At 52.7% G+C, this 22,373-nt stretch overlaps 3 protein-coding genes across 6 annotated transcripts in view; 1 reads left to right on the top strand and 2 right to left on the bottom strand.

The window, feature by feature from the left end:
* ZBTB17 (zinc finger and BTB domain containing 17) overlaps nucleotides 1–3,250 on the bottom strand; it is a 31,934-nt gene extending 28,684 nt beyond the window's left edge. For all 4 annotated transcript variants that reach the window (XR_009566459.1, XM_030877467.2, XM_070045929.1 and 1 more), the window contains exons 1-2: nucleotides 3,120–3,250; nucleotides 885–971 (exon numbers count right to left, since the gene is read on the bottom strand). The gene's annotated coding sequence lies outside the window, so the exon portion shown is untranslated. The remainder of the gene's footprint in view (nucleotides 1–884; nucleotides 972–3,119) is intronic.
* A 6,386-nt stretch (nucleotides 3,251–9,636) lies between these two features.
* Nucleotides 9,637–11,941, top strand: SRARP (steroid receptor associated and regulated protein). Its single transcript, XM_030883131.2, has 2 exons — nucleotides 9,637–9,817; nucleotides 11,122–11,941. Exons 1-2 carry the CDS (start codon nucleotides 9,724–9,726, stop codon nucleotides 11,550–11,552), a joined length of 525 nt encoding a protein of 174 aa, XP_030738991.2. The 5' UTR covers nucleotides 9,637–9,723; the 3' UTR covers nucleotides 11,553–11,941.
* Nucleotides 11,942–18,265: 6,324 nt separating this feature from the next.
* Nucleotides 18,266–21,974, bottom strand: HSPB7 (heat shock protein family B (small) member 7). The gene is made up of 3 exons (XM_030877397.3): nucleotides 21,728–21,974; nucleotides 21,125–21,258; nucleotides 18,266–19,959 (listed from the first exon to the last, which is right to left on the bottom strand). The coding sequence occupies exons 1-3, from the start codon at nucleotides 21,906–21,908 to the stop codon at nucleotides 19,780–19,782; spliced, it is 495 nt and encodes a 164-aa protein (XP_030733257.1). The 5' UTR covers nucleotides 21,909–21,974; the 3' UTR covers nucleotides 18,266–19,779.
* Nucleotides 21,975–22,373: the final 399 nt, after the last annotated feature.

Genomic DNA, 22,373 nt, shown 5'->3' with positions numbered 1-22,373 from the left:
ATCCTGAGCCCCCAGCGCAGTGTCTGACACGTCAGGCACAGAAAACACTGAATGAGTAAACAAGCCCGGACTCTCTGGGCCCAAGCAACACAAACTACTCAAAGCCAGGGGAGCCTGCCTTGGAGACCCAGAGGCCTGGGAAACACACCCCACCCTCTTTCACCAGTGCAGTGGACTTCCCTTGGGCTGGGCCCAACCCCCAAAGCCAGCAATCTAGTCACACTGGGGACAGAGCAGGTTCTGTCAGCCAGCTTTCTCTCTAGCACTGGAATAGTCGTGATTCCTCCTTTGGTTGCACACCAGATGCTTGTGTTTGGGGACATGCTGTACAAAAATATGTATCTCTAAACATTAGAACCTTAAAAGGAATAAGCGTGTGCTCCCCACTCTGTCTTTCCCTCTCTGCCAGACAGAGTGCATCTGTGATGGCAGGAGCTAGAGCAGCCAGCTTAGTCCATGAGATGGAAGACTGGGTTTGAGCAAGGAGAGCCACATGATCAATGAAACCCTGTGTCTGGATAACTTCATGGAACAGAGTGAGCTGCCCTGACCAGCTCTGACTGCCTACTTCCAGGCTGTGAAGGAGCAAGGAATAAATTTCTATTTCCTTTCAGCCACCGTATTTTGGAGCATTTTGGTTTGTACTTACTTAAAACAAGGTGTGAACATTGCCCAGGGATTAACCTAGCATGATCTTTGTTAGTAAAACGACAATAATGTTATCAACATTCTCCCAACCAAACTAACTAGGATTTTGTCATTACTGTATAATTTTAAAGAAAAAGCTATCTTAAAAGGGTGATTTGAATCACATTGAGCCTAGAGAAGAAGGACAAACAAACTGACCTCCTGGTTTGTTTCATCTTTGAGTATTACGGACATACCTCAGATTTCCAAGTAGCCCAGGCTACTCTGTTCTGACAGTTTGTCTGGGCCAACTCCAGCTTGGCGCTCCTCCTCCAGCTCATTACCTGAATCGAAGACCAAGTGGAAAAACTGATGAGAAACTGCAAGGTATCTGCTCCCTAAGAGCTGCCCTTCCATCCACCAAACACAGGCAAATGCAGAGCACTGAGCACTGAGCCTGGCACAAAGTGTTCAGTAAGCGTTAAATTGGATTGTTACTGGCCTGCTGCACGCCAGCCCCTGTGCTGGACATCTGAGACACAAAGATCAATAAAGCCAGTGCCATTCCCTACACTCAGGAACGCCTGCTGACCGAAAGACATAACACGAGGTCGACAAGCAAAAGCAATGAGGCTGTGTCCAAGTATCATTACAGCGTTAGCATTCCTCCGGGATGTCCCGGACACCGTGCTTCTCATTCCAGACCCTCACCCAGGTGACACATCCCTGCCCACAACTTTAGTGACCTTCGCTGGATGCTAGATCACCACTGGACAGCTCCACTTGGACGTTTTACAGGCACCTACTTTCAACATGTTCAAAACGAAATTTATCTTCCCTCCTCAGACCTGCCCCCCATCCTGCCCCCTATCCCACTGAGCCGCACCACCAGCCACCAGCCAAACATGTGGAGTCAACCTGACTCCTCCCTGCCTCTAAAGCCCTCATCTAAGTAATCACCAACTTTGGCCAAGTCTACCTCCAAAACATCTCTCCCCACCCTTCTGCCTCTAATCTAACTCAAGTCCACCCTCGTTTCTCACCTGATAGTTCTAGTAACCTCTTAATTGGCCTCCGGGCCCACTCCCTTTAATACGTTCTTTAACTAGAGTGATCTTTCTAGCCCACAAATCTGACTTTTAAATGAAGTCCCATTAACCTAAAATTTCAAGTCCACAGCTAAGTTTAAAAGGCCCTCTAGGGGACTTCCCTGGTGGTCCAGTGGTTAAGACTCCGGCTTCTACTGCCTCCACTGCAGGGGGCATGGGTTCGATCCCTGGTCAGGGAACTAAGGATCCCGCATGCTGGCCAAAAAAAAAAAGAAAAGTGGGGAGGGCCCCCTAGGACCAGACCAGACTGCCTCTTTAGTCTTACCTCTAATCTCTGTCTCTAGGCAGAGAACTTCATTTAATTATTACACTGGCTTCCCAGCTTTCTCACAAACTCTATCTTCAACTGCGAATACTCTCCCTCTTTCCTGCCCGTGCTCCCCAAGCATCCTTCAGGTCTCAGTTTCCTGGGGAACAGAAGCCTCCCTGGATCCGCCTAGACTGAGTGAGGTGCCTCTACTCAGTGTTTCCAGAGCAAGAACTTTTCTGCTTTTCTTCCATCATATCAGAATTGCCTATGTATCTGTATGTCTCCCACATGAATCTCTGAGCTCTGGGTGATGATGTGGATACGAAAGATAACAGCAACAAACACATACAGCGTTTACTTTGTGCCAGGAAGCATTCTCAGTACTTTACACCTATTACCTCATTTAATCTTTATAACCATCTTAGGAAGCAGATTTTATTCTCAACTCTGCTTTAAGGATGAGGAAACCGTGACAGGGAGCGAGAGACTAACGAAGGACACAGTTGGCAAGCACAGAGTCGGGATTCAAACCTGGCTGCCAGGCTCCACAGTTTAAACTTTTTAACCACTATGCCAGTCCGGATCACTCTCTCTATCCCCAGAACCTATCAAGAGCTGAACCACTGTCTGTGGAACCAACGAATGAATGAAATAATCTTATACAGGGGCAGTGTCGGCCTCCTACACGTCAAGCTCCTCCTAGGCCCTGACAGGCTTGTGCCGTCGGGCCCCGCCGGCCAAAGAGAACTACGCCTGCACCCCGCCACCTCGCGGCCTCAGAACGCCCACCAGCTGCGGCGCGCGGGGTCAAGGGGCGGTGACAGCCGGGCGGCGGGGGCGGAGATGCTACCAGCTGGGGTGTCACCCAGCCCGGAGGCGACTCGCGCTCCCTCGCCGGGACGGCGGGTCCGGTCCGCCCGCCCACTCCCCGCCCGCTCGCCGGGCGGCGCCCCCCACCCATTTGCCCCGCACCCTCTTGTCCTGTGGGGTCCCCTCAGTCCGGGTTCCCTTCTCAGTCCACTTCCCTCCCCTCCCCCACACAACCGTCCCCGGCGTCCCGCCGCGCCCCATCCTGCGCCGCCTCCGCCCAACTCCTGGGACTCCTCCGGCCCCGGATGCTTGCTGACCCTCACCTGCCATGTCCTGGACCCCACCGCAGAGGGAGGTGCATCACGGCAGCGAGGAGGCCGGGGACAGCACTTCAGAGCAGACAAAGGGCGCCGCCATGTTGGAGTCGGGCGGAACCGACCTCGCTGGCTTCCCGTCTGCAACTTCCGGCGCATGCGCAGCGTTCGCCCTAGCCGTAGCTCGTGGACAGGCGCATGCGCCTACTGTAATAACAGTTACTTCTACACTTAGAATTGTTCGCCTTGTAACCGTTTCTTGGTTTTCTATTCCAAATATCACAATAACAGCTCCTACGTGTTCAGAGCTTACTGTGTGCCAGGCACTGTGTTAAGCGCTTTATGTGCATTATCTCAAGTCCTCGCACCAACATACGATGTTTTTGTTTCCCTTTTGAAGAAGGGAAAACGGAGTCTCAGGGTAAATGAATTGCCAGCTGTCACGCATCTTGCAAGTGATGAAGCAGAGATGTGAACCTAGTTGTGGCATAAAAGCTGCAGAACCACGATTATGTTTTTCTACTTTCTGAGCCAACCACTGCCCGCTTCCCTGTTTAGAGGAGATCCAGGATTAGCCTGGATGTGAATGAGGGTGCCTGGAAACAAAAGTCTGCCTGCAGACGTGACCAGCCACTCTGTGGCCTCTTTCCAACTTTTCAGCACCTTCAGGCCATTGACTTTTCTACTTCCAAACAGTTCCTCGGCTTTCTCCTTTCTTCACTTCCGACCCTATTTATTTTTCATGATCCATAATTTTAAAAACACTCTTGTCACAATCCAAAACTCCTTTGCTCTTTGTCTTTTTGTCACATGGATTTGGTAAAAATTTCAGCCCTGGGTGAATCCAACTGCTCCTTTTCCCTTTGCTGACACCTAAACAGCCAAACACAATTGGAGAAAGTACCCAGCGGGACAGACTGTTCCCTACAAATCCATGACTGCCAGCCTTAAGAGGGACTTCAGCAAATGTCAGTCTGGCCAGTTGACTGCTCCTCTCTTCACAATAACTAGAGAAACTAAAAAACTCAGCAGCAGTTGACTTCACCCTTTCATTTACAGGAAAATGATAGCAAATCTGATAGGAACTCTCCTGTCTTCCCAATACTAAGCATGCAAATCTACTTCTGAGTCATCTGTGTTGGATGTAGTCAATTGAGACTCGGCATCCATTCCTTCCAGAATTTAAAAAGTTAAAATTTTATTTCCCAGACTCAGTAGCAGTTAGAATCCCAGATACAGATGGTTCTGCCAGTAGGTAAGATTTGCAGGGTGGAAGAGAGGGAGTAGCCATTGGCCTGCTGATGTTAGCTGATTTTTGCTGACAAGAAAGGTCATGCAAATGTGGGGGGTTGCAGCAGTGCATTGTGGCCAGTCTCCAGCTTCATGAGTGTTCAGAAGCATCTGTGAGATGTTGCCAGCCAAACTCAGCATTCTAGTGCCTGGGAACCAGCTTCTAGTCCCAAATTTAGATCCATGGACCCTTGCTGTGGTGATACGTTCTTGAGTGCAATAATCTCAGGGGTGGCCTCTCAATTCCCCATCTTCCTGATTGTGGCAGAAGTAATAGCTCCTAACTGGTGAGTTCAATGGTATTCTGGGAGCCATTAATAAAAGCCCAGTCTAGAGACCATTTTTTCAGCCCCTCCAGTAAGTTTGTAAACATTTAATTCTCTGTATTAAATCCATTTCTAGTTAAAATAAGCTTAGAAACAAGGTAAGGGATCTTTGCATTGATGGAAATGTTCTGTACCTTGACTATGTCAATATAAATATCCTGGTTATGATATTGTACTACAGTTTTGCAAGGTGTTACCATTGGGGGAAACTGGGTAAAGGATGGAGAGGGGGATGGAATTGCTCTGTATTGTTTCTTACAATTGCATGTGAACCTACAATTATTTCAAAATAAAAAGTTTAATTAAAGAGAAAGTCCAGCAAGGTTTCTATTTCTGCAGGAAACTGACGCTCAAAGATGGAAATCAGGGCATTAAGTTTGAAGGTGATGCAGATCTAGTCTATTTCATGCAGGCAAAAAATAGTTACATAACTTACCATTCATCACAATAAGTATTGTTGCCTAGAGGAAAGTGCCTAATGAAGGTAAGGCTGTAGATGGAGCAGTTGCTACAACTGACCATTATGGTGAGAGTGAGGACCACAAGGACTGTGGGGTGAACTGGCTGTTATAATTACACTGAAGAGTTTCAGAAGAGAAATATTTAGGGTTTAAATTCTCAGCTCAAGACAGAGCCAGAGAACCAGGGCCCACTCCTGATTACTCTAAATATGTTTTCTCATCTCTTGTAGCCACAGGGTTTATGCAGTCAAAAATTGGACGGAGCTGATCCTGTGAGTTGCTAAACTCCAATATAATTGCAATGTAAGTTGTAATATAATTGCAGTATAACTGCAACGGGCCAGATGCATTGACTGGGAACAAGGGACACTTAGGAATCGAAATGGGGATGTTTGGGTGGATGCAGATGACTGAGTCCCCTGACTCCCCAAATCCAGAATTCAGTGAAACTCCCATGCCACAGAAGCAGTCCCTCCTCCCATGGAATGGGCTGGTCCTGCTTTCCCTGGAAAGCATGTAATAACCTCATAGTAGGAAGTTATTTTGCAAGGAGATGCTGGTTCCTTTCAGAGACCACTCCACCATCCTTCATTTGTCTCCAGATCTATAAAAAGAGTCTAATTCCAAAATGCCCCAGGGAACAAGCATAGAGTCTGGCTATGGAGATGGTTTACACACAAGAAAGAAAGAAGGAAAGGAAGGGAAGGGAAGGGGGGTGGAAGGAAAAGAAGGAAGGAGGGAGGGAAGGAGGAAGAGAAAGAAAGAGAGAGAGCGAGCACCTTAACTAATAAATGAGCTGAAACCTGGGGAATATAGGTGTAACTGGATTCTAAAGGTGCTAGGTCCAGGAGGAAGGGAGATTACATTAGACTTGGCAGAATGTCTCGATACAAATGCACATTACAGAGATTTGGGTGTTTTAATGTTCCAGCTGAGAATGGTTCTAACAGCACAGTTGGTTGAATAAAATCTGGACCCCATAGTGGTCTTCATTAAATGACGGTGAGATGATGGAAACTCTTTAGAGTAATAGAGAGGAAGAAGTGCAAAAATTTGGGCAGGGTGGTTGTATACATGGGAGTAAGTATACGTGTGTTGATTGAATGAGTGAAGGACTGACTTTCCTGGTTTCTCACTAGGGGCCATTCCTCCAGTGTATTACTAACTGGCCCCCTCACCCTGAGCTCCTCCCCCTCTAATCCCCTCTTCCCCTTAGCCCCCAGAGTGAGACACAGGTCCCGTCACCATCTCCAAAGTCTCCGGCCTAAACCTCATCCACCCCCTACCCTAAAGTCTTCCCAAAGCTCAGTCACTATTTACACATGGGCTACCTTGCATTTTCCCAATAAGGAGATTTTTTTAAACTGGTTGGCCAGCTTGTGGATGTAAACTTGAAGCACTGTAGATAAACTGACAAATGTCTATTTATACAATTTAGTTTATCATTTTGATTATAAACAGCTTAAAAATCATGAATTATATAACAGTGTATTAATTTATAAATGCTACTTTTTTTTTTCTCTGCTCACTTTTCATGTAATGGTTTCCTTTACTCTTCACAGACATCCTCGGCACACATACTTGACATACACTTTTAAATTCCTTTTCATTTTGAAAACTTTGTTAAAGTACACAAGCGTAGTGAAAGTAATGAAATATTTTCTATACCCCTATTTCCCAGATTCAACAGTTAACTTTTGCTAAGTGTACTTAGGATATCCTTCCTTCCTTTCTTTTTTTTTTTTTAAGATATTGGGGGTAGGAGTTTATTAATTAATTAATTTATTTTTGCTGTGTTGGGTCTTTGTTTCTGTGCGAGGGCTTTCTCTAGTTGTGGCAAGCGGGGGCCACTCTTCATTGCGGTGTGCAGGCCTCTCACTATCGCGGCCTCTCTTGTTGCGGAGCACAGGCTCCAGATGCGCAGGCTCGCTAGTTGTGGCTCACGGGACTAGTTGCTCCGCGGCATGTGGGATCCTCCCAGACCAGGGCTCGAACCCGTGTCCCCTGCATTAGCAGGCAGATTCTCAACCACTGCACCACCAGGGAAGCCCCTCTTTCTTTTTTTTTTGGCTGCACTGTGAGGCATGTGGATATTAGTTCTCCCCACTGACCAGGGATGGAACCCGTGCACCCTGCAATGGGAGTGCGGAGTCTTAACCACTGGACAGCCAAAGAAGTCCCTATCCTTCCTTTCTTTTTTTTTTAAATTTATTGAACATATTTGTTTTTGGCTGCGTTGGGTCTTTGTTGCTGTGTGCGGGCCTTCTCTAGCTGCGGCGAGTGGGGGCTACTCTTCGTTGCGGTGCGCGGGCTTCTCATTGTGGTGGCTTCTCTTGTTGAGCACGGGCTCTAGAGCACAGGCTCAGTAGTTGTGGCCCACAGGCTTAGTTGCTCCGCGGCATGTGGGATCTTCCTGGACCAGGGCCCGAACCCGTTCCCCTGCATTGGCAGGCAGATTCTTAAGCACTGCGCCACGAGGGAAGTCCCTGTGACATCTCTTTCTAACCCAGCCAGGAGAAGGTCTCCAATTATAAGGACTAGTGTGATTAGATTGAACTCACTCAGATAATCCAGATCAATATCCCTATCTCAAAGTCCACACCTCTGATAAATATATATATTTAAATAAATATATATTTGGTCTTCTGGTTCCTGGCACAGAGCTCCTAACAGCCTTGAAATTTCCCAAGTCAGAAGAGTGAAAAGGGTGTCTTTTGTTATGTAAATGAGGTGACTTTTGGAAAGCCCCTGTGTCACCTAAGAATGTGGGCAGGAGAACCAACCACGTGATTAGAGGGTTGGAACTGTCAGTTCCACCGACCCACTGACCTCTGTGATGTGAGCGGGGATGGAGACTGATGGCCACCAAAGGCCAGTGATTTGATCAGTCGTGCCTATGTAACGAACCTCCATTAAAACCCAAAAGAACAGGGTTTGGAGAGCTTCTGGGTTGGTGAACACGTGGAGACTGGGAAAAAGTGGCGCTCTCAGACAGTGTGGAAGCTCCTAGCCCTCCACACATACCTCGCCTGTGCATCTCTTCCTGAGTTATATTCTTTTTTTTTTTTTTTTTCGCGGTACGCGGGCCTCTCACTGCTGTGGCCTCTCCCGTTGCAGAGCACAGGCTCCGGACGCGCAGGCTCAGCGGCCATGGCTCACGGGCCCAGCCGCTCCGCGGCATGTGGGATCTTCCCGGACCGGGGCACAAACCCGCGTCCCCTGCATCGGCAGGCGGACTCTCAACCACTGCGCCACCAGGGAAGCCCAGTTATATTCTTTTATAACAAACTAGTAATCTAGTAAGTAAAATGTTTCTCTGAGTTCTGTGATCAGCTCTAGCAAACTAATCGAATCCAAGGAGTGCATTGTGGGACCCTCCCATCTGTAGGTCAGAAGCACAGGTGACAAACCAGGACTTGTGATTGATGTCTGTGACAGGCAGTCTTGTAGGACTGAACTCTTAGCCTGTGAGATGTGAAGCTATCTCCAGGTAGGTAATGTCAGAAATGAATTAATTGGTTGGTAATGTGGAACAAAACAAAACACATCAGAACTGGTGTCAGAATTGGAATACCCTTAATCACACCTGCAAAGATGCTTTTGCTGTGTAAGGTAACATTTTTCACAGGTTCTGGGGATTAAGGCATGGACATCTTTGGGGTACCATCTTCTACCATACATAGTTACTTATTTATAGTAGTACTACTGTTTCTGTTTAATGAAGCCATACCAAGTTTCCTCTTGTGGACAAAGAATGTCACCTGCCATAACAGTAAACAAAGGATGTTGCAGCCATCAGGCCACCAGCCAATGCAGCCACCCCAAAAGTGCAACCTGAAGGGATCCAGGATGGAGAAAAACAGGATACTGACCCTAGGTAAGGTGGAGCCCTCATGATGCGGTTAGTGCCCTTGTAAAAGGGACCCCAGAGAGCTTTCTTGCACTTTCTGTGAGGTGAAGACACAGTAGAAAGACAGCCATCTATGAACCAGTAGGCAGGTCCTTACCAAACACTAAAATCTATAGGCGCCTTGATCTCAGACTTCCCAGCATCCAGAACTGTGAGAAACAAACGTTTGTGGTTTAACTCGCCTAGTCTATCACTGCTTGAACCGACTAAGACATGGACATATTGTCAGCAGTATTCCATATAGTTCTTAGGTAGAAAAGAAGCAAAACTAAAAACAACTGAAAACTGGGAATGCAGCCAGAGAATGACTGAGGTTTGGGAAACTGAGGCCTGGATGAGAAGGTTCCAAGGCTTGTCTCAAGTGAGGAAGCAGCTGGAGTTGGAGGAAACAGCATCTGTTTGGTAGAAGGCCTACCTCCCAGTGACCCGACAGCAACCCTGTTGACATAACCCCGTTGATCAAAGCAATCCCCCAACTGCTCCAAGCCAGTTCCTGTGGCTCGTGGTGGAATTCACTCAGCGGATCCGGAGCTGGTAAATATAAAACGTTTGGTCCTCGGGTGGGAGCTGCATCCTGGAAAAGGCTGCTGACAACGGCTCCCTCTGCCAGTGCTAAGCCAGGCGCTATGGAATCAGTAACAGTCCCAACAGAAGACCCCAGGGACCTGAGAGCCTGCCCCAAAGTCAGGGGCCTGGAGACGGGCTTGGAGACTAGCTCAGGTAAGAGGTGGCAGAGGGTGCCTCAGCCCTGAAGCTGAGGGGGCTGGGCAGGCTGGGGGGTGCTGGCAGCAGAGGGCAGACACCCTCCCCTCTGGGGCCACCAGGATTCTCAAGCCATGGGTGGGCTTCAGTTACAGTTGAACCTTGAACAACTTGGGGGTTAAGGGCGCTGACCCTCCACGCAGTAGAAAATCCGCCTATAACTACAATCAGCCCTTCGTATCTGAGGTTCCACATCCACAGATTCAGCCTACTACGGATTGTGTAGTAATTGGTATTTATTGAAAAACATCTGCATATAAGTGGACCTGCAGTTCAAGCCCGTGTTGTTCAAGGATCGACTGTATTTCCTGTGTTAACTAACCTACCAGCACAGAAGCTTCCTTCTGAAGCCTGTGCCGTAGTGAAGAGCACGTAGTGAAGAGGATGGATTTGTTTATTATGTGGGTAACTTGAAATGTTACTTTTCTAAGAGCACAGGCTTTGGGTTCAGAGAGACCTGCTCTGGCCTTGCTTCACCGATAAATCGATTGACTGGTTCTTGGCTTCTCCCCGTTTGGCGGGGTGGACAGAGCAGGGATCCCCAGGGCAGAGGGGACCGATGGACAAGATTATGGGTGGGGAAGGAAGAACAGCATGATGTTCCCTGAGGACCACCAACATCTGTACAAGCTGAGCCTCACCTGTAGTTTCCTCACCTGTAGAAGGCGGCCGGGGGTCTCCTCTTACTCCTCACTACAGTGCGGCCCGTGGACCAGCAGTACCGGCATTCCCTGGGAGCTTGTTAGAAACGCAGACTCTCAGGCTCCACTCCAGACCCGCTCGCTGTACCAGAATCTGCATGTTCACAAGATGCTCAGGCAGCTCGTGGGCACAGCGGGGTTGAGAGGCTCTGATGCAGTGGCCTCCATGTTCCTGGAAGGCAGAGAGCTGATAGGGGGAAGCCAGGTTTAAACTCAGGTCTCCCCAGTGCTGAAATCCACGCTCTTAGGCCCCGCTGTCTTCCCATCTTTGTGCGTCAACTAACACGCAGTTAAATCCCTGTTAACTCTACTCAGTATTCTGTAATAACCTACACGGGAAAAGAATCCGAAAAAGAATGTATGTGTGTATATGTATAACTGAATCACTGTGCTGTACACCTGAAACTAACACAACATGGTAAATCAACTACACTCCAATATAAAATAAAAATTAAAAAAAATCCCTGTTGAATGAATGAACAAGTGAATGAACACATGAATTAATGGAACCATATCCCTTTCAGTGCTAGCACAAATCTTTGGTCTTTTCCTTCCTTCTAGGTGGAAAGCCGGCCCGCCATCAGAAGGCCATCCCCAAAGCTCACTTAACTTTCGTTATCGACTGTACTCGTGGGAAACACATCTCCCTGGCAGCACTCCCAGGGCCACCCCGCGTCCCTAGTCCCAACTTAGGACCTGTCATCCCTCCAATGAAGACTTACATCTTGTTATGTGGGGAAAACCGGCCCCCCCATATAAATCAGGAGGCTCCCCTAGGTGGGGGAGGCCTTGCCCAGACCAGGGGACCCCTGCCACCCTGCAGAGAGACTACGGCCCCAGATTCCTCCCCAGCCAGCCCACTCTGCCTCCAGGGGGCTCCTGAAGCCAAGGGGGGCCCTGCGAAGACTGTGTCCTCGAGGTCTTCAGCTTGGGGAACGGTCATCGTCTCGCTCAAAGCCCTCTCCTCCTGTGTCTGTGCGCAGGCTGATTAACTGGAAGAGCCTGGCCAATGGAGGAGAGGGCTGGCAACCCACGCTCCAGAGTTCAGCAGATGCAGTTCCCAGGGTTCACTCCCTCTTCCCCAGCCAAGCAGAAGTCTTTTGTGCCTGAGCCAGGGAAGGAGCATTAGATCCCTAAAGGACATCTGAAACAGCCACGAGTATCCTACTTCTCCATCCTCTGCATCTTTGTTCACCTTTCAGCGGAAGCAAGATAAGGCAACGCCACATAGAAAGAGACTCATTCACTAACACAGCAAATTCTGAAGGAGCATCTCCACATGCCAGGCCCTGCAAAGTGCTGAAGAAGATACTACAACTTTCTTGGAGCTTGTACTCTTGGGGGTGGGGAAGAAAGGTTAAACAACCTAATAAAGATGATTTTGAACAGTGTAATGAGTGCTGTGTAGAAACTGAAACAGGGGGCTGGGATGGAAAATGATAGGGCAAAGAGCTTTTCTGATACACTGATTGGGAAAGGCCTCTCTGAGTGGGTAACAAAGTATGATCTAAAAGATGAGAAGGAGCCAGCACTGCGAACCATACTCCCTAGGGTCACCTGGTTGGCATCTCATCCCAGAGCAGGAGTCAGAACCTCCCAGCACAATGGGCAGGAGTAGCACATTGCCTGCTGTCAGCTCACGTGCAAGTGTGTAGGTCACTAGGGATCACCCGGAGGGCACAGGACTCAGGATGGGAGAATCAAGGGCCCAGGTGGGATGGGAAGTAAGGGGAACTGGCTTCTCAAGAGGGGGCAGAAGTACTCAGAAAGGGAATGGAGTATCATGTTTGAATGAATGAAAATAAGAGATATTATTTATTGAGCTGCATACCAGGATTATACTGCCCTCTAGGGATACAGAAAAGGGGGCTGGGGGCTTTGTCCCTACCCCGCAGGGCAGTCCTGTCCTCAGCAGGAAGTGGGGGTTGCTGTGAGGGGAGGTGTAGGTCTAAGAGATGCACAGAGCTGTGTGAGATTCATCTGAGGAAGAGTGTCTCAAGGCTCTTGGTTTAAAATTGCTGAATGTTCATTTATTCAATGACGGTTTTACTAGGTTCCTACAAACACTAGTGGCTAACATGTACTGACCATTTGGTCTGTGCCAGGGATGTGACATCCTCCAAGTGTCAGTACCGGGAAGCACTGTTTTGTACCCATTTCACAGATTAGAGAATAGAGGCACAGAGAGGTTGAGGAATGCACTCAAGGTCTCATAGACTAGTGCAGTTGGGATTCGAACCCAAGCCAGCCTGGTGCTCAATTTCTTGCTCTTAACTGTAGAGCAGATGGCCTCTCATCCTGGCAGGGTCTCTTCTAAACAGAGGGGATCTAGAGAGAGCAGACCCTGTCCTCAACGAGCTCACAGCCTGGTGGGGGAGGCAAGAAGAAGGTGACTATTGCAATAGCTTCTGGTAAGTGCAACAGTAAGGGCACAGAGAATGATGTTGGTGCTGGAGGAGGATGCCCAGCCCATTAGGGAGAGGAGATCAAGGAGGGCTTCCTGCAGGAAGTGGCATCTAAACTAAAATCTGACCAGTGAGTGAATCATACAAAGGCAAGGGGGCCGGGGTGGGGAGTGTTCCAAGGAGAAGGACCAAAGTTATTCAGTCTGGCTGGAGTATTCATTCACTCACCAAGTATTTGTTGGGCACCCACTGTGTGCTACTCTCTGGGCTAGACCCTGGGATGGAGCAGTGATAGACAGACAAGGCCCTGCCATGAAGGAGCTTATCCTCCAGCTGGGGGAGACAATGCATGTACACACTCGAAGCAGAGAGGCCAGAGAAGTGACAGGGACCATATCATGTGAGGCCTTGCAGGCCACGATGAGGTCTTTGTTTTTTGTTTGTTTTTTGGGCAGCGCTGCATGGCTTGTGGGATCTTAATTCCCCCATCAGGGACCGAACCTGGGCCCCCCGCAGTGAGAGCACGGAGTCCTAACCACTGGACCGCCAGGAATTCCCGAGGTCTTTTTATTTTATTCTGAGATGGGGATCGTTGGAAATTGTGAGCAGACAGCAACATGACCTACCTTTAAAAAAATTCCTTAGCTCTTGCGCTGGGATAGGAAGGCAGGGGAGGAAGCTGAGGAGGCTGCACCTTAATCCAGGCAAATGGGGTGATAGTCTGGATTAGGGAGGTGGTGAGAGAATAGTCTGGACCACATTTACCCACCTCCTCTTTCCTCCCCCTGCTGAGAATCACTGGACTAGAAAAGCCCAAAGACGTCGCTGCAAAGGGAGTTTGAGACCCACAAGGAAAAGTGTGGGGCTGCGGGTCTAGCTTTGCGCCAGTAGGTGTCGCCCTATCATCAGAATGGAGGCACCACCCCCTGGTCTGGGTGGGGAGGGCGGGAACCTGCGCGCCGAGGGGCCGGCGCCAAGGGGCCAGCCATCTGGTGCGGTCAAGTTTTCAGAAGCCAGACTTTCATTCTAACCAGAATCCCTCTCATCTAGAAAAATAACTACTGATATTTTTATGTGCACCACCTCAGTTCTTCTCACACTAGACCCAGGAGGTGGGTATAATTTTTGTTGCCGTTTTACAGGTGAAGAAACTGAGGCACAGAGAGATGAAATGATTTGCCCAAGGTCACCAACTAGAAAGAGGCAGAGCCCAAATCCCAATCCCAAGCAGTGTGACTATGTAGTCATAGCATCATAACCCCGTACTGTGCTGTAAGGTGCTCTGTTCATGTGTGTTGAATGAGTGAAGGAAGGAAGAATGAACATTCTCCGAGGACCCAGCCTAGGGCCTGGCAGTGTGTAGGGAGTGTTTGGGGGTCGAACACGTGAGTGAGGCCCTCACTGAGCTGGGGGTACGCAGGTGCAGGAGAACAGCTCAGTCTCTTCACCACAGTCCTGTGAGGTGCTGTCCCATTTTACACATGTGGAAACTGAGGCTCGGGTAGGTTAAGCAACTGGCCCACGGTCACAGATAGTAAGTGGCAGAGCCAGGGTTGAAATGGAGGTAGTTCGCCCTCCGAGCTTTACCTACCCACAATACTGCAGGAATTTACTGAAAAACTGTTGAGAGAATGAATCAACAAAGAGATGAAAGACTTTACTGAACCAGTGAGTGGAATGTGTGAATCAGTGAATGTGTTTCCAGGTTGGCAGTTATGCCTAATCAGGACTGTGTCCCCAGTGCCCTAAAAGTGCCTGGTACATAATAGGTGGTCAAGAATTGTGTGGGAAGGAAAGAAGTAAGGAAGGGAGGGAGTGAGGGAGGAAGGAAGGAAGGAAGGAAGAAAGGAAGGAAGGAAGGGGGGGATGAAGGGGCAGATTTGCTGTCCTGCTCTCTCCTCTCTGGCTCCCTGGGGCCAGCAGCCTCGCTTTGTGCCCTTCAGGGAGGCACCTCAGAGGGTCCCCACTCGGTCTAGCAGCCCTCAGGCTCCCATGGAAGGTTGACCCTGGGTCCAGGCCCTGGAGGGCCTCAGAGCTTAGGACTGGCCTGGCTGGCTGCCCAGCGTGAGCCCCAGGCCAGCTGTGCTGACTGTAAACAACACCTCCTCCCCTGCCCAGAGGCTCCTGCTAGCCGACTCAAGTCACCATGCCCCTCAGGACCCTCTCTTGTTTGAGGGCAGAGCCAGAGGGTGGAAGCTTGGTTTTCCCTGTTCAGAAAACAAGCACAGAGATTTTAACAGGAGCTTAGCATTTATCGAGCTTATACTAAAACACCATCTCTCTCTGGTTGCTCACAGCAGCCCTGGGAGGGGGTTACTTGATCTTTGTTTGTGACGAGAAATTAAGGCTTCCAGGTGCTTTTCTCCCCCACCTCTACCACCAGGACCCAGACAGGTCTTCTGAGAGGACCCTGGGGAACATACCTTTTAGCTCCGCCTCACCTGCTTTTCCTGGAAAGAAGACCCCAGGTACAGGGCAGCTCCTCTGCCCTACCAGCCCAAGTCTTGGTCTTTTTTCTTTTTTAGTTTATTTATTTGGTTGCACCAGGTCTTAGTTGCAGCAGGCAGGCTCCTTAGTTGCAGCAGGAGGTCTTCCTTAGTTGCAGTAGGAGGGCTCCTTAGTTGTGGCTCGCGGGCTACTTAGTTGCGTCACGAGAACTCTTAGTTGTGGCATGCATGTGGGATCCAGTTCCCTGACCAGGGATTGAACCTGGGCCCCCTGCAGTGGTAGCACAGAGTCTTAACCACTGTGTCGCCAGGGAAGTCCCCCAAGTCTTGGTCTTGATGGAGCCAGAGACAGTGTGGGTGAACTGGGGGTGTCAGGATCCAAATCTAAATGAAATAACAGGGCTCTAAATGAGCCCTTCTGGGCATTTTCAATGCATGGCATATGTGGGCTAGAGTCAACCACCATGTGCCAAGCCCCTTAAGTGAATTACAGAACCACCACAGCAGGTAGATCCTATTAAGCACCATTTTATGGTGCAACGGAGGCACAGAGAGGTTAAGTTACTTACTCAAGGTCACAGAGCTCAGGAGCAGCAGAGCCAAGATCTGAAGCCAGGCGCTGTGACTCCAGAGTCCGCAATCGACCCTCCACCCTCTACTGAGGCCTCTTAGCTTTTAAAAAAATTCTACAAACATTGACTTAGCTCCTTTCCCATGCCAGGCTTGGGAGCAGGAGGGCAGAATAAGGCATCTTCTGCAATGGCAGAACTGGGATCCAAGGCAGACTGGGAAGAGGATGGAGGCAGGGGGGAGATGGAGGGGTACAATGTTGGAGGTGAGTCAGGGAAGGGTGGCCTGGGGATGGGGGGTTGGTCTGGTAGAGAAGCTCTGGCCTGCAGTTCTAGAGTCCTGGGTCTTCACCTCATCTCTGCCACTGACTTGCTGTGTGACCCTGGGCAAGATCCTACCCCTCCCTGGGCCTAGGTCCCACCATCAAACCATGAGGAGTTTGGAATAACTCCCAGAGGACACAGGGCTGGCCAACCAAGCCTCAGGGTCTGCCCTCACTCCCAGGCATGTGCTCCTTTCATCTGAATTTGAGCTTCTTTTAAAGACAAGTTTTGGACCTAGGGTTCTTTGGGCTCTGTCTGTGACTCCGAGCTGGTAGCTCTGGAGGGCTTTCTGGAGGAGGAGGCTTTTGGCCTGGGCTAGGACTTTGAAAGTGATGGAACCTCCTAAGTCCTCCACACCCCTCTGGCACCACCTGACCTGGACCTTCTTGCAGGTCTCTAGCCCGAGAAGGCTGCATCTTTTCAACCGCCTCGGCCTCCTGCCCACCCCCACTCCAAAAGCTCTAAGATGTAGGAGTTCCCCTTCCCTATACAGGAAGGGAGCAGGGGAGCTGCCTCGGCCCTTTGGTGGTGGGGGACTGATCTGGGGTGACCCAGCAGAGGACCTTCTAGAGTCACAGACAATGATTCAAATTCCAGCCATACCACTTCTAAGCTGGGTGACCTTGGGCCAGTTGCTTGACCTCTCTGAACCTCCTGTCCTCCTTGGTACCTACCTTGCGTTTGTGATTGTTGTGGGGATGAGCATGTGTTTGGCACACACTAGGTGCTCAATGGATGGGGCTGCTATAATCATTCTTCACGGGGCGGGGGCGGGGCCCAGGGCCCGCAGCCAGGCCTATATTTAGCCTAGAAAGTGTGGGGGACCAGTGGAGACAAAGCGTGGCGGCCAGCCCAGGCGCCAGGGGGCGGAGCCAGCGAAAGAAAGCCTGCAGTCCCCACGTCCCCGCCCTCCTCTTCCGCAGGGTCACCTTGGCAGGAGGGCACCTTCACTCTAGGCGTGGCTAGTCCCCAGCGGCCGCTCTGTCCGCGGCGCAGCCCTCATCCTCTAAAACCGGGATCTGGGGAGGGGACTGCTGGGGCCTGCGGGGTGGGGAGTATTCGGCCCCACTGGTGGCTTAAGGAAATGCCCCCTTTCCCAGCCCAGCTTCCTGCCAGCCCGGCCCAGGGAGGGACGCCACTGGGGTCGGGACGCCAAGGTGAGCCTGACCCCAAGTGGGGGTCGAGGGAGGGGGAAAGCTGGTCCGGCTCCTCCCCCCAACTCCTCGCCGATGAGTGTCGGGCTGCAAATAGCCCACTGGAATCAGTGAGTCACGGAGGCTGGAAATACCGCGCCCCCGCTTCCCTCCCCTCCTCCCGTCTGCACAGAGCTGCGCGGAGCAGCTCCGCGGAGGAACTCCGATTTCAGTAGCGCCTGGGGGTGTGTGTGTGAGTCCCTCCAAAGGGTACTCAGACTCCCTGAACCAGTCAGCTTCCCAGCCAGGTTTCAACCGGGCTATGCCCCTGGGGCTGTGTGACTCTAGGCTAGTCACTCGGCCTCTCTGGTCGTCAGAACCCATCTGGTACGAGATAGGCTTCAAGAGCAACCCAGTGCAGCTGGCCCAACTTTGGTGTCCCTGTGCTTGGGACAGTGCCTGGCAGGTAGCAGCAGGGGTTGGCAGTTGGAAGAGAAGGCGATGCAAGGTTTTTCAGAGAAATAATTCCCAGATTATTGCCCTGGTGGGCCTGGGAGCCAAAGGAGGGGGCCGAAGGACACCCACATTTCTGTGAGGTCTTGAACTTTGCTTGAGCTACCACCCCTGCCCCCAAATCTCAAGAAAGGTATGTCTTTTCATCCCCGGCCTTCGCACTCTGCTGCCTCCAGCCCCATCCCAAGTTTGAGAACTTCAGGCGGGTGTTCTCCAGAAGTCCATGATTCTGTTGTTTATTGTGTGTGCAGGGTACAATGCCAGAACCCTCCTCTGCGCCCCCCACCCCGAGTCATTTCCTAAGGGCCCCAGAATGGCAGGGGTGAGAGGGCACCTTACAGAACACTGACCAAAGAGGTGCAGAGGGCCGAGGCTGGCCTTGTCACTTGCTCCAGGGGCCCCGACTAACTGGGAACCACCCTTACCCATCACCCCTACTTCTGTATGTGGGAGACTGAGCCAGGGTCACGGGGGGCAGTTGGGGCTCCCCAGAATGAAGGCAGACGGGAGGTCCTTGCCCTGGACTGGGGACTGGGAGGGAACTGGGGTGGGGACTCTTCCTGTGATTAGGACATTCTCTAGCAGGAAACTGTGGGCACAGGGCGCACAGGCTGAGAGGCAGAATAAGGAGAACTACCCCCCATTGCACGGAGGGCTGGGAGGGTGGTTTGAGAGCAGCTTCTGACATTGTGGGTTCAAATCCAGCCATCAGAGGTTAAGCTGGGCGCTCAGCTGTTCAGACTCCGTCCCCATTGAGAAGAATGGAGTTTGCAAATCTGAATTTGGCTTTAACCAGTGGTACTGTTCAGTATTTGAAGGACAAAGATAAGTGTGCACGTGTGCACGTGCATGTGTGTACGCCTGTTTGTGTGTGTGTGTGTGTGTGTGGTATACACACACCAAGCCTATAGCTTCGCGGATTATAGAGGAGAGGATGGGGGAGGTGAATGGCCACAGGGGAAGGTTGGCAGGAAGCTGGGGTCCTATCTTGAGGACCCAAAGCCCCATGCATGCTTCCTCTGCTGGGTAAGCTGTCTGCAGTGGAGGCAGCCCCGGGAGCCCAGGTCTCTGGGTGGGAGGCAGAAGGATCAGCCCCACCCCTTGGCCCAGGCTTACCTGGGGGCATATGAGCAGGTAACAGACTGTTCACACAGTTTATCACGAACCAGCTGTATTGGAAAAACCCCATCTATATACAGACACAATGTGGCCCTGCGCTGGCACAGCTGGCTGGCTGGGGCACCTTGTGGGCAGACAGCCTGGCAGCTGGTTCGGGGCTTGGAGGGCAGCATAGGGGAAGCAGACCATCATGGCTGTCTCTGGCCTCCCTGTGCCCGGGCAGTTCACTTTAGCTGGGCACCTCTGCCTGTGATCTCCCTCTGCCTCTCCCACTCCCCTTAGCCAAGGGGGTCCCAGGTCCCCAGTCCCCCTGCCCCTGCCCTGCAGAGACTCCATAGATCAGAATTTGTCTGTCTGTCCTGCAGATGATTTGCCCAGAGATCCTGCCTGTCCCAATCCCCCTTCCCCAAACTGGCTTCTTCGGGATCTCCTGTTCTCCATCCCAATCCCTTTATTCTGGATTAAGTGAACGAGGCCATATCTGGAATCTGGGCGCCACGGGTGAAGCAAGGGGGTCCCTGGCCTGCCCTGGGTAGAGCAGAAGGCCACATTTGGAGGGGATGACCCACCTGGGGTCTGGGGTTGAGGTGTCAGGGCCTGAACCTGGGCTGAGATGTCCTGAAAGCTGTCATGAGGGGGTCAGGAGAGCCACTCTGGCCGGCCAGTGGGGGAGAAGATGGGGGAGCTGGGGGAAGGGAGTGGGAGGCCCTCAGATTTTTATCTCGGTCCGGAAGATCTGCTGGACGTGCTCCGTGTGTGGTTGGCGCCGAGCCCGGATGGTGAGGCTGCCATCCTCCCTCAGGGCCGAGGTCACCGACGTGGGGTCCACGTCCTCCGGCAGTTGGCACTTGTGAGCAAAGGTGTTCATGACCGTGCCATCAGCTGCCAGCTGGGGAAGGGGTAGTGGGTCAGGGCAGGCTGCCCCCCACCCTTGTCCTGCTCATGTCCAGCCACAGCCCCTGCTCCCCAGTCTAACCCCAGCCGGGCCCCCTGTGCCGAGAGGTCCTGCTCTCAGGTGCAGAGGCCTGGTCTAGGGGCTGGCCAGGGCTGAGCAGGGACAGGTGCCGAGGTGCTTAGAGGAGCTCCAGTGGTCCTGGGGGAGAGGCAAGGGCTTGGTGGGGGAGCTCAGATGGGGAGGAGACTCAGTGGCAGAATCTGGGGCTCCTGAGCAGCAAGGAGGTGGCACAGAGCAGAGCTGAGCCCTCTTGGATACCCGGATACACGGTGTCTACCGTCAGGGCTCGGCCGGCGGCCCCTCCTGCGTGACTCAGCCAGCACATAGTGTCCAGAGGAGCCTGGGGCGGCTGAGTCACTGGTGAGGGTGGCAGGGCTGGCACGTGCTGCCCACTGGTCCTGGTGCGCACAGTCCTTGGCTTCCCTGACAGGCGCCCCTCGGGCATCCAGCCTCCTGTGCTCAGGGGAGAAAGCCAGGCCAAGGGGGATCCAGAGGCAGCCTTGGGCCGAGCCTCTTCCCTAAGGAGCAGCAGTGGCTCTGGCCCGCTGGGGGCAGCATCCCTGTGCAGCCAGGGCCACACCCTCCTCCAGGGTGCAGGCCTCCTGGGAGCTGGGACTCAGAGACCCTAGTGACCAAGTGACCCTGAGACCTGTGCGTGGAGGGAGTGTGGGGTTTGGGGGGTGTGTGACCCTGAAGTGCAGGGCCTCTGCAACCTTGGGCCTAATTCAGGGGTCCAGAGGTGAGGGACCAGTGAGGCCCCCACCTCTCCAGATGCCCACGGGAAGGGCTATCCTGCCTCAGCCACGATCTCCCTCCTCTCATCTCCCTTCTCACCTCCCTGCAGCATCCCTCCCCCCCTCCCCCATCCCCTGTGGCTTCCTCAGCTGTCCTGGACTCCGGAAGAAAGCATCTGGGAGCCTGGTGCAGAGAGAGGCAGTAACGGGGGTCCCGTGGCCCACCAGCTACAGGAGCGAGGCCTCTAGTTTGTCCTGGGGGTTGGGGGGTACTGGGCAGGGTGCGGGGTCCCGGGATGAGTGGGGACACGGGGCAGAGGGTACAGGCGTGGGGCCCAGGGTCTGGGGGCAGGGAGCGGGCTCACCTTCTCAGCTCGCACCTCGATGTTGTTGTTGGAGGTGGTGACGATGATGTCTTCAGGTGAGAAGTCGCTCACGTCCACAGCAAACTCATAGGCATCTCCCAGGGTCTTGATGTTGCCCTGCCCCCCGGGACGGGCTGTGGGGAGGGCTGCCGTAAGCAGAGCAGCGGGCTGGCTGGCACTCAGAACCCAGGTCTCCGGCTCCCCCTCCGGAGGGAAGGGGCTGGCCGTCTGGGCCTGAGCTCCCCCTCAGCCGTAGCTGCCACCCTCCCTGCCACCCGCCCTCTTGCAGCACACCTTTTCTGCCTGGGGGGTGGGGCCTTACCCAGCACAGGTGGGGTGGTGTGTGTATATGTCTGTAGTGACCCACCCCAGGCCTGGAGTAGGGGTGCGTGTAGCTGAGCCCCAGGCCAGAGCTGTTTCTTGAAGGCCTGCCTGTTCTCACGGCCACATCTGTCTCTGTGGCCGCATCTGTCCCAGTGGTCACCCGCGGCGGCAGCTGTACGGCACCTGCTCCCAGCAGCTCTGCAGCTGCAGCTACGGCGGGGGGTGCGCTGGAGCAGGTGTCCCCTCCCTGGGCGCCTCCCCTCCCCACGGAGGACTTGCCTGGGAAGGCCAGGGGCTCCGAGTGGGGCCGCATGAAGCTGCCGAAATCCTCGGAGAACATGCTCAGCGCCTTCTCCATGGGCGGCTCCTGGGCGGGCAGGGTGCGGGAGGCTGAGGAGGAGGAGGAGGAAGAATGGAAGCTTCTCTCCGCTCTGAAGGTGGAGGAGGTCCTGTGGCTCATCCACGGGCGGGCGGTCGGGCCCTGGCCAGTGGGCAGGGTGGACAGGAGGGCGCGTGGGCAGCAGGCTCGGAGGGAGCGTGCCGGGCCCCGGCGGCCGCCGCTTTATAAGGCCCGACCGTCCCTGGGCGCGGGGCCAGCCCCTTGTCTACCAGCTAAATTTAGTCCTCTCGGTGGCCCAGAGGGGCTGGAAATCTTCTCCAGTGAGACGGCCCTGCTGACAGTCCAACACAGGCAGGCCCAGGAGGCTGAGCTCACTGCCTGGCATTCCAGGCCGATAACTCCAGCCCTGGAGCCTCCCATGGCAACGAGGTGGGGACCCATGCTGTCCCCTCACCACTCAGACCCCTGGGCCCACCTCAGGACCTTGTGTGTGTTCCGTGTTTCTGTGTCTCCCCCACCAGATTGCAAGCTCCTTGAGGACAGGGTTTTCTCTCTCTCCATCCCCTCTCCCCCAGAGTTCCAGCC

This window comes from Globicephala melas, chromosome 1 (assembly GCF_963455315.2).
Source record: "Globicephala melas chromosome 1, mGloMel1.2, whole genome shotgun sequence".
NCBI classification, from domain to species: Eukaryota; Metazoa; Chordata; class Mammalia; order Artiodactyla; family Delphinidae; genus Globicephala; species Globicephala melas.
This window is presented reverse-complemented; position numbering and strand designations above follow the sequence as displayed.